This window comes from Notothenia coriiceps, unplaced genomic scaffold (genome assembly GCF_000735185.1).
Source record: "Notothenia coriiceps isolate Sejong01 unplaced genomic scaffold, NC01 NC01_scaffold00007371, whole genome shotgun sequence".
Taxonomy (NCBI): Eukaryota; Metazoa; Chordata; class Actinopteri; order Perciformes; family Nototheniidae; genus Notothenia; species Notothenia coriiceps.
This window is the reverse complement of record NW_011340072.1, coordinates 434,135-445,254: the sequence shown is the minus strand read 5'-3', so window position 1 is coordinate 445,254 and position 11,120 is coordinate 434,135. Positions and strand designations below refer to the sequence as shown.

General features: G+C 41.3%; 1 protein-coding gene across 1 annotated transcript; it reads left to right on the top strand.

Moving 5' to 3' along the window:
• Positions 1 to 2,136: 2,136 nt before the first annotated feature.
• cpt2 (carnitine palmitoyltransferase 2) lies at positions 2,137 to 8,949 on the top strand. Its single transcript, XM_010769485.1, has 5 exons — positions 2,137 to 2,516; positions 3,508 to 3,588; positions 4,438 to 4,544; positions 4,625 to 5,929; positions 7,970 to 8,949. Exons 1-5 carry the CDS (start codon positions 2,335 to 2,337, stop codon positions 8,296 to 8,298), a joined length of 2,004 nt encoding a protein of 667 aa, XP_010767787.1. The 5' UTR covers positions 2,137 to 2,334; the 3' UTR covers positions 8,299 to 8,949.
• Positions 8,950 to 11,120: the final 2,171 nt, after the last annotated feature.

The window sequence follows — 11,120 nt, the reverse complement described above, 5'->3', positions numbered from 1 at the left end:
CGTCAGAATGTATTATGGTGCATTAGTTACACATTTTTGTTCTCAAAAAACAGTGCATAGTGTGTAATACAACTGTGATTTTTATTAAATGAGTTCGTTTTTAAGGAAGGCCAGAACTTCAGCTGTGTCAAATAGATTGTTCCCTTTAGTTAATGTTTTTTAAAAGAACATTATATTCCGATTTGATCATGTCCCCTTTATTGTATAGAGTGGCGAAGCCCCTCCCCTTCCGGTGGACCTCCATGGGACCTTATTTCGGAAAAAGTATGTATTGAAGTCAATGGAGAGAGAAAGATTATCTTTCGATCCCGTTTGAATTGTGCCACGAATTACGCATATGATGTTTGTCAATTTGAAAGATAATTTTGCAAGTAAAAAAAAAAAAAAAGTGTAGTAAAACTGTGAAGTAACACATTTGTTTGTGTGAAACGCTCAATGAACTACATCTCTGGTCTTGCATAACAACACGCGTCACCAAGATAGCCGTCACTACTGTCTTGTCAACAAAACGATTGACTACCCTCACTATCACCACAAGGAAACACGTCCAGAAGAATGTCATGCAAAGCTGCCTGCCTGCCTTCCTTTGATTCTCTCTGAACTGCCTGGTCTTTTTAATGTTTATTGTCCACCATTTGTGCAGATAGCATGAAGTGGAAAAGATCAGCGATCGCCGATCGGGCCCGGCGCCACGAGGGGGCAATAGGGGGCATTGCCCCCTCAGTTGTCTTATATGCCCCATCACTTTTAGCATCATTCATACATCAAAAAGTACAATAAATGTCACAATTATTAAATAACTTTAAATAATGATTTTCCCCAATACACGTTACTATGTTTAGATCAGATATGTGGGCAGGCAGTCAAGCAACGTGTAAAAAAGCCTCAACCCCAAGTGAGCTTGTAGTCTGAATGTTAGCGTGTGTGCTTGTAAACACAGTCGGATGGGTGACCAAGACGTCCCCGTTTTCCGGGCAAAGTCCCCGTTTATGGTGGCCGGTACCCGGTTGAAACTCCCGAAAATGCTCCCGTTTTTGAATGTGCTTTAAAAAACATAGAGCAAGGTGATATAAAATGTTACATGTCAGTAAAAACAGAGTAACAGTGTTGTGCCTTTTTGTAGCGTTAGCGTATTTCTTCTTCTACTACTTCTTCTACTTATGGTATGTATTATATAAACCGTATTGGTACAATGAGCGTCATCTAGTGGCGGGTTGTGGAAAATTGATCTGATTTTTCTCATGGCAGTTATGGCGCATTTCCACTACACGGCCAAATAGAGACAAACCAGGGGACTTTATTTTTAATCTGTGTCTGTCCATTTAGTGTAGTATTTTATCTTATATTACAGTTTGTCTATATATTATTCACTTTCTTATGAAATGCCAGGTTTTAGGCCTTGGTTTGAACATTCAATCCTGAAAATAAAAAATCAACCAGATGAATTGTTCTTTAATCGTGATATACAGTAAATAGTAAGTAAGTAAATCTGATAGGAAGACGAGTTAAGGGATAGAGGAGAAAAGGTTATGGTATAATTACAGAGCCTGTCAATTTATGCATTGAGGAAATCAATGTATAAATTCAAATCAACGTTAGTCTGTTAACCAAAGTGCTGCCATCTGATAATGTACTATCTATTATTAAAGATCAGAGGAAAACAACAGAATGAGAGGGGTAAATCCGGAATAAAAATAAAGAAGCAAAGAGATTGTAGAGCAGTGAGAAGGAAAAAAGCTTTGTGTGACAATTCATTACATCCTGGAGCCAGGCCTGTGCATGCGAGAGTCATAAACGTCTCAAATATCTATACAAACATATTTTATTTTATTTTGTTTATTTGAAATAAAAGTAAGGACATTCACAGTAAATGTAATTTGATATAAATTATGAATGCCATACATATTGGATATTGCATACATTCACAGTCAATATTTCTTCAGTATGATAGCTGTCTAACCAAAGTTAAATCCATTTCTCACTTATTCTGACAATGTAATTAACCCAATAAAAGGACCCAATAAAAAGAGTTGTGAAATAATAATGAAGTCACGTTGTAATAACAATAGCTCATCTCTCTCGTTCAGATTAATATTGTCGATGTTTTTTTGTTTTCTTTTTCTGCTTTGCCAAACGCCACTGTGTCAACTGTCCTATTTGAGTTGCCGTATGTAGTTGACCATCTCACACATGCGCAATGCGGATCGGGTAGGGAAGCGGATCGGGTAGTGACCGTAGTGACACTTTCCACTCTCTGGTTTTGCCTATTAGCTTTAACCTGTGTGCTTTATTTACGTCGATATACTATAGTTATTCAGCTTGCTACATAGCACCATGCTGCTACCAATGCAGTGCGTTGCCTCACTGAGGAAATCAGGAAGCCTTATTCATTTGAGAGGTGCTGCTTCTCTGGGAATCAATAAGCGAAACTACAGCAGCAAAAAGGCAGCCGCTTCAGGCGAGTACCTGCACCAAAGTGTCGTTCCATCGATGCACTACCAGAAGAGTTTACCCAGGTAAGCAGTGTCAAATTGGACAGGCACATTTTGTTAAATTACCTGGAGAATGAGCTTTTATTCGACACAACCTTTTGATTTAAATGAAGTTAAACTACTTCGGAACAAACAGGGGCATGTAGCAAGCGGTTCTAAAATAAAGAAGGTGACCCTTCAGCTTTTAGATTGATGTAGGTGAAAGTGCACACTTGATTTATGGTCGATGAACACCAGGGGGCAGCGACATGACATACACTGACATAAAGACTTACTGGACTGTAGAAGAAAGGTTGGTTTATTATTATTAATGTGAGAATATGAACTGGATAATGGGCTTGATTTTACCCTGATGTATTCCAAACAAGGCACTTTCCAAAAATGTGGACATAATATACTGCTTATAATGCTTATCACTATATTACAGATATTCATATTACTTGTACCTTTTGTGAAAGAATATCAAAACAATTATATATCTTTTTTTCATTGTGACACATCCTACACAATTAAACGTTTTATTTTCATTATGATAATCTAGTTAAAAGTGCTCTTAAACATAATGATTCATCATTTCATTATTCAATATGCAATTTATTTTTAATACAAAAACCAAGAAATGTTTTTTAATCACATCCCACTTTTTTAATGTTTTTTCTTGATTGTAAATATTTTCTTGATTCACTTATTATACTAAAGTTAAGTACAAAGATTTTTTCTTTATGTACAGTATAGAACTTTGTTCACCCCTGAAATCTCTGACTAAATATGTTTTAAGTGTATGTGCTTCTGTTTACTTCAGTTTAAAAAAATAATTGTATTAGTTGTATTATTGGTCTCATTTTAGGCTCTGCCTTTCTATGTGTATCAAACTGTATTGATATCACTTAATCTGGTATATATCTGCTGCAATGTTCACCTGAAAGTGTTTCTATGTTATTTTTTATTATTAAATACATCAAATTGAGAGGCTTTAGTTTACCCTTGATCACATGTTTTCTGTTCAATTGTTCAGGCTACCCATACCAAAGCTGGAGGATACTGTCAGGAGGTATTTAGCTGCCCAGAAACCCCTGCTGGATGATGACCAGTTCAGGTGAGATTTAAGAAAGAAAATCAACTCTTTATATTTCAATTATTTAAAACGTACAAGTCAATCATCTTCAGAATACTTTATTTATGTATTTATTTATCATGAAGGGAAATGGGATTTTGTCAAAGTTGCACCATTTGATAATGAAAAAACAAGATATTAAAACAAGAATATTAAAAAAAAAGATAAAATAAGATATACATGAATAAAATTAGTTAAAGGTGGGGTAAGTAATTTTGGAGAAACCAGCTCGAGAGCGCTAGAATTTGAAAATACACAGCCGGAAAAAATCTGCCACTTCCTTACAGAGCCCCTCCTCCAACACACACGAACGTGCACATGACCAATGAGGGCACGAGATAAGTTTGTGCACAGATGGAAGGCTGACAGGCAGGTAGGGCATCCAGTTACTTTAGCCGGACCGGCTAAAATAACTGGTGGTGCTTTTTACAGCACTACGGCTTCCACAGATGACATTTTTTTATGGATTTTTTGTCAAAGCACTTAAGATATTCATTGCTATCGGGATGTTAAGAGCATTCCATGGAATATAACAAAAAGTGTATCTCGAGCCGGTTTCTCAAACTTACCTACCCCACTTTTAAGGTAAAATGTCAAAAAAAACGTTTTTAAATAATTATACAAACATTAAAGGTTAAAGTAAAAATGTTCACATTGTACTACAATATATATACATTACATATATACAGTTGTGTACTAGTATTTCTAATATATTAATGCTGAATTGCTCAGGATTCGGCAGCTGATGGTGAAGTGAGTCTTTTGCCTTTGAGTGCTTCTAATACTCACTACCTGATCTAACCTGCAACAATCCTAATTGTGTTTCTTTAGAACAACAGAGAAACTCACCCAAGATTTCCAAAGCGGTGTTGGAAAACAGCTGCACGAGGAGCTGGTCGCGCAGGACAAAAGAAATAAGCACACCAGCTACATCTCAGGTGAATAATGTGATCTTCAGCACCCAGAAAATGACCATCTCAAAAACATTCAGTCATTAAGGAATTTGGTTTTCTCTCAGGGCCGTGGTCCGACATGTACCTCTCTGCTCGGGACTCCGTGGTGCTCAACTTCAACCCCTTCATGTCCTTCAACCCCGACCCTAAGACGGAGTACAATGATCAGCTTGTGCGTTCCACCAACATGGTGTGTTCGGCGGTGCGCTTCATGAAGACGCTGCGGGCCGGGATTCTGGAGCCAGAGGTTTTCCACCTCAACCCGGCAAAGAGCGACACGGACAGCTTCAAAAGGTTCATCCGCTGGGTGCCCTCCTCCCTGTCCTGGTACGGAGCCTACATGGTGAACGCTTACCCTCTGGACATGTCTCAGTACTTCCGCCTCTTCAACTCCTCTCGTATCCCAAAGACTGGCAGAGATGAGCTCTTCACGGATGAGAAGGCGCGACATCTGCTGGTAATGAGGAATGGCAACATGTATGTGTTTGACGTTGTGGACAGGGATGGGAATCTGGTGGAGCCTCCAGAGATCCAGTCCCACTTGATGTACATTCTGTCCGACTCAGCGCCAACTGCGGCTTTTCCTCTGGGGGTCTTGACCAGTGAGAACAGGGATGTGTGGGCCGGGCTGAGGAACAAACTGGTAGCTGCTGGAAACGCGGAGGATTTACGGGTCGTCGACAGCGCCCTTTTCTGTCTCAGCCTGGACAATGAGAGCATGAAGGACCACATCCACATCTCCCACAACATGCTGCACGGAGACGGCTGCAACCGCTGGTACGACAAGTCCTTCAGCATCGTCCTCACCAAAGACGGACAGGCGGCCATCAATTTTGAGCACTCCTGGGGCGACGGTGTAGCCGTGCTCCGCTTTCAGAATGAGATCTTCAAAGACACCACGGAGAAACCGCTGGTCCACCCGGGCTCCGCTGCTGCTGCGGTGGACTCTTCCTCCGCGGTGCGCAGACTGCAGTTCAACCTGGACAGCGAGGTGGAGACCGGCATCCAAAACGCCAAGGAGAACTTCGACTCAGCCGTATCCAAACTCACCATCGACGCCTTGGAGTTCAAGAAAGGCGGCAAGCAGCAGCTGAAGAAGAGCAAGCTGAGTCCGGATGCTATAGCTCAGCTGGCCTTCCAGATGGGTTTCCTGAGGCAGTATGGACAGACCGTGGCCACATACGAGTCCTGCAGCACTGCGGCCTTCAGGCATGGCCGCACAGAGACCATCCGACCGGCCTCCGTGCACACGCAGCGATGTGCACATGCCTTTGTCTGCGAGCCAGGGCAACATAGTGTGGAACAGCTCCAGGGTCTGCTGAGCGAATGCTCCAAATATCACGGGCAGCTCACCAGAGAGGCAGCAATGGGTGAGACATTTCAACAACATATCTGAAACATTATAGATTTAAAGCATTACATATTCCGATGTTTAAAGAGCAACTTCCAGGTTAAAGACACCTGTGAATAAATGTGTAGGAAAATGATGAATACACTAGATTTTCCCAAAAATATACAGAAATATACACTACAGTGACATCTGGCGTCGTTTTTGTAAGAAATATTCACTTCCGCATAAAAAAGCCTCGGCACGTGACCTCCCGCGTCTGACGTAACATGGGGGAAACAAGGGGGAGAGCGGCCTGTGTAACGTATTAATAAACATGGATCCCAATGCTAGTTTCGACACAGAATTTCAACACAGAAGAAGTTGAACATGAATATTCGAATACATATGACGGACCACAACCTTATAATTATGAGCCTGCTAGGCATCCAAGAGACCAGGAGCAGCCAAGGATTAGAAGACATAACGGCCATCGGAGAGAAATTGAGCTGTGGTGTGAGGAGAACCAGTGGAGAACTGGCCAGCTATCTTGGTGAGTGACCGGCGTTAGCTACAGAATGTTAGCTAACGTCACATCACAACATTGTGAAGTTAGCTATCATATATCAGGCTATAACTAACGTAGCATTGATAATATAGTAACGTTACTGGCAGGACTGTTGATACTGATCCATAACAGAAACTAATGCGCAAGTATCAGCCGTATCTCGCGTTACCTAATGCAACTCCACACTACGGTGCTGTGCACCGGAGGAGAGACGCGAGATACGGCTGATACTTGACGATCTGGCGGAGAAAGGTTGTGGATCCTCCGTTGATATGCCGTTGTAAATGGCTTGATGGAAATCAGGTGTGTAGTCGGGGAGGGTGCACAGCTGATTGCAGCAGGTGAGTGGAGGTTGAGCCGGGAGCCAGGAGTGACAGCCACCACGCACACACAAACAACACAGACAGGGGGAAACAAACAAACACAAAGGAGACGGCTGGAGCAGTACAGCCACCACAGCGTTACCTAATGCAACTCCACACTATGTCTTATAGTGCCGTGTACCGGAGGGGAGAGAGAGAGAGAGCAGCGAAGGGGGGGGGGAGAGAGATGTAATACGGTTTCCTGATAAAGCTGTGGAGAGTATGTGCTGCAGGGAGGTGGATGCACAACGCACACAGGAACGAACGCTAGCTCCGGTCCTTTTCCCGTGAGGGAAACTGTGGACTCTATGTCCTGACAGGCTGGTATTTGTGCAACCTGCACAAACACAATACTGCACCATGATTACAAATGGTGAAATACAATGTAAAACTACCGAAAAATACCAGCTCACTAAAACACAACCGCTCAACTCAACGCAACTACTAACTATACACGTGGTCAGAGAGCGGAGATGTTTACCCTTTGTGATGTAATATGACGCGTTTGACGTATGACCTTAAAAAAAAGCCGTTTTTAAGAGCAGAGATCAGAATTGCTCCTTTCCCTCGGAATTCCTGCCCTTATGTCTCGTAAAACATATCAAATCCTACATTCACTTTTTTTAATTGTAATTTTCAAGCAAGTTTAAGCATAAATGTAGAAAAAAAAAAAACCTGCAACCTTATGCTCTTTGAGTACTGCAGACATTGAGGGCATGTTTCTAAAAACATGCCCTCAATGATTTTTTTAACTCATTAAACTCACACTGTAAGCATGGGCCAGCTGGGCACACAGAACACCTGCCCTGTTGGGTTTCCTGGCCAGTGCCGAGGGGCCCAACACAACATTACTACAAGATATGCAAAACAACTTAAAAAAACAAGAGAACTAAAAAGTAATAAGATAGATTTGAAAAACAAGACAAAAGACCGTAAAACACACAAAACAACCAAAAGAGACACAAAAAGATGCCACGAAAAGGCACAAAACAACTAAATAAAAGGGACAAAAAATAAATAATGAACATGCAGAGACACACAATGACCAAAGGGCCAAAGATACAAAAATGACCCCAGAGTGTTAGAAAAGAAACACTCGTCCTCTGATCTGATGCACTAACCTCTCCTCCTCTTCCTCTCTCCCTCTCTCCAGGCCAAGGCTTCGACCGCCACCTGTTTGCGATGAAGTACCTGGCTAAATCCCAGAGTCAGGCCCTGCACAGCCTGTACTCTGACCCCGCCTACACCGCCATCAACCACAACATCCTGTCCACCTCCACCCTCACCAGCCCCGCGGTGAACCTCGGCGGCTTCGCCCCTGTGGTGCCCGACGGCTTCGGCGTTGGATACGGTGTCCATGATGACTGGATCGGCTGCAACGTGTCCAGTTACCCGGATCGCAATGTGCACGATTTCCTGCAGTGTGTCCACAAGTCCTTAGAGGACATTTTCACTGTGCTGGAGGGAAAGGCACTCAGCTAAGAAACAATTGTCAAATATATATATTTTATTGGTGACAGTGAAGGGGAGTGCTGTCATACTCTCAGCACAAAACATGCAGAGTGAGATTACAATTATATTGTATACACCACAAAAGGAGAATAATAGTGCTTAAATATACTAGGAATTAAAAGTATGGGAATATTTGTTGGGACTTTGCGTGTTAATATTACTGTAGATATAAAACAAGTGAACAAAACTTGTGACATAACATTTACGACTACATCAACAAATGTGAAAATCATTTGAAACATGGAATTAGCTCGCTTTCCACTTTTACTGATTCAAAGCACTGGCTTCATGACCTCAGTCTGTTTGTTGTCCATTCTGACAGCAGCGTACTGTAGCATCGTGCTAAATGTTGGTTTGTTGTTCTAGTGTTACTTAGAGTAACAGATGACACCATTTAGAGTGCCGGTCATGTTATTTATGCAGTGGGGCTTTTCAGAAGTAGAACTTCCAATTGAGCATGGAGATGTTTTCTGTGCCTTATTATGTGAATATCAGACACAATTGCAGAATGTCATTGTAATAACTTCACTTTATAACTTCTAAAAAATCATCCATGTTTGTTGTTGATAGCTTTACTGATGTGTTGGAATGTTTTTGGAAATTAAACTTAATTTAATGACACCTGCTTTTAGTGTTTTTTTGGTTGCAAGAACATCTTACCTTGCAAAATAGCTATTTCTATAATAAGACATTAAAGCGGCATCATGCTTTATGGCAGGGCTATTCAACTACACATTCAGTTGGGCCAGATTTTATAACTACAAAATTCAGCTGGGCCAGACATTCAGCGGCCTGTAAAAAGCGGGTAGTGACACATTTTAAACCAACACATATTACTGCGATGAAAAACATGCAATTTTTATTCATTGTTCATCTAACAAAGGTAGGTCAAAAAGTGCATAAAAACACAACAAATTAGCATTAATTTAACAGAATCTGAAAAAAAAGTGCACAGTTGTAGCATTACATTTGTTTGCTTTAGAAGTCAAATATTCAGGTTATTTTTTTTGAACCAGGCACATCACAAAGTGCATTTACTGAATACAATAATAGCAGTCTTAATAAATGTCCTCACATCCAAAAAAAACAGCTAAAGAGCTCCAATGCAACACAAAGAGGTAGTAGGCCTACTGTAGCAATACTATTTTTTCACTTTTCCAGTAATAACAAAAAAATCATACGTTTTGGTCACATTTGACCCAGACACATTACAAAGTGCATTTAAATGAATACAGAAAGAACTGTCAAACCCTTCAGTGCACAAACCCATAACAAGGGATACGGGTAACTATATGAATGAATACTACACTACACGTCTACTATAGTAAACTAGGTGCTTACTATCACCTCATTTGTGATTTGTCATCGCTGACTTTCTCAATGGGAGAAGGGACATTTTTTGTTTTGAACAAGAGCAGTGATTTTTGGCTCATAGGATGTCAAATGCAATCCTAAGAGATTGGTGAAGAGTGCTGTCAGTCAGGGAGCAGCGAGTGCTACTTTTGATTGAGTTCATGTGTGAAAAGCTTGATTCACATGTGATAACACCCTAAACCCTCAGCGATGCTACACAGTTTAATACTGGCAACTTCTTATTATGGCGGAAAATACGAAAATGTTCTTTTAAAAAACTACAACTCCCAGTCGAGACGTGCCATAGATAGAGAACATGTTGCCCCGAAACACAATAGCCAGCATGTGTTAGTTTCTGCGGGACGCGGGCTGCGACCCGTCAAAATCCAGTTTTGGACAGTCTGCCGTGGTCCATCCCATTTAAGTGTGCTTCGCACGCTCGGCGTAACCCTCGGAGCCACACTCCTCCAATCACAAGCTGAGGACTATAACGCGGGTTTGTCAAGCAAAGCGCGAGAGAATACTTACTTCCGGGCTGTAATATTCTCTAAAGCAATGAGGCTGCTCCGACCTCGCCGTCCTGAACGGACTCCAACTTGGTGTTTATTAATCAAACAGAATAAATAAACCAAGAGGCATAATTATGTTGTTATTGGTTAAGCTAAATGCGAGAATTGCACAGGGGAAATAACGATCTATGCCCACAATTGCAGATGCAGATTTTGCTTTAAACATGTTGCCGGCTGTGAACCAACACTATACCATTGGACGGGGAAGGGGTAAGCAATAAAGATAACCAAAAACTTAAACAGTTTACACAACATAACAGCAAATGAAGCTATCTTATAGCAGCGTCCCTAGCAAGCACCTTGGTAAACACAATGAAAACTTTTTGTTGATGCGACAACATTTGCCTGAAGTAATCTTCGTAATAACTAGCAAACTAAAGATCACTGTACATCCACTGCCACACATTAATCTGAACATACAACTCATATTTCTCGCATCAAATGACATCAAAATGCATTTTCTTTAATGGCCAACTAACTTTAAATTAGGCATTTTTCACTGGAGAAGTAAAATAGAAGTTGTCGGCCATTGTTTTTTTTCTGCAGTGGGAGAAATTTGAAGATCACGCTGACATAGACGCCAAGCCATTGCGAATGAATGCGATGCCTCAGGTTGGAGCGTCAGACCCAATCACACGAGCTTGAGAACTAATCAGGGACTTGTCAAACCGGCGGGCAGCACATGGCGTGTAGTCCGCTAATACGAGTAGGCTCGGCGGATTCTGCGCTAGTGTAGTGTCTTTTGCCATCCTTTACCCGAAAAAAATATTTGTTTCTCCGAATCGAAGGGGAAAAATACAAAAGCATTTACACATTTCAAACAAATCAATATTGTGCTAATGAGTTAACAGGATAATCTGCGTGTTTTTT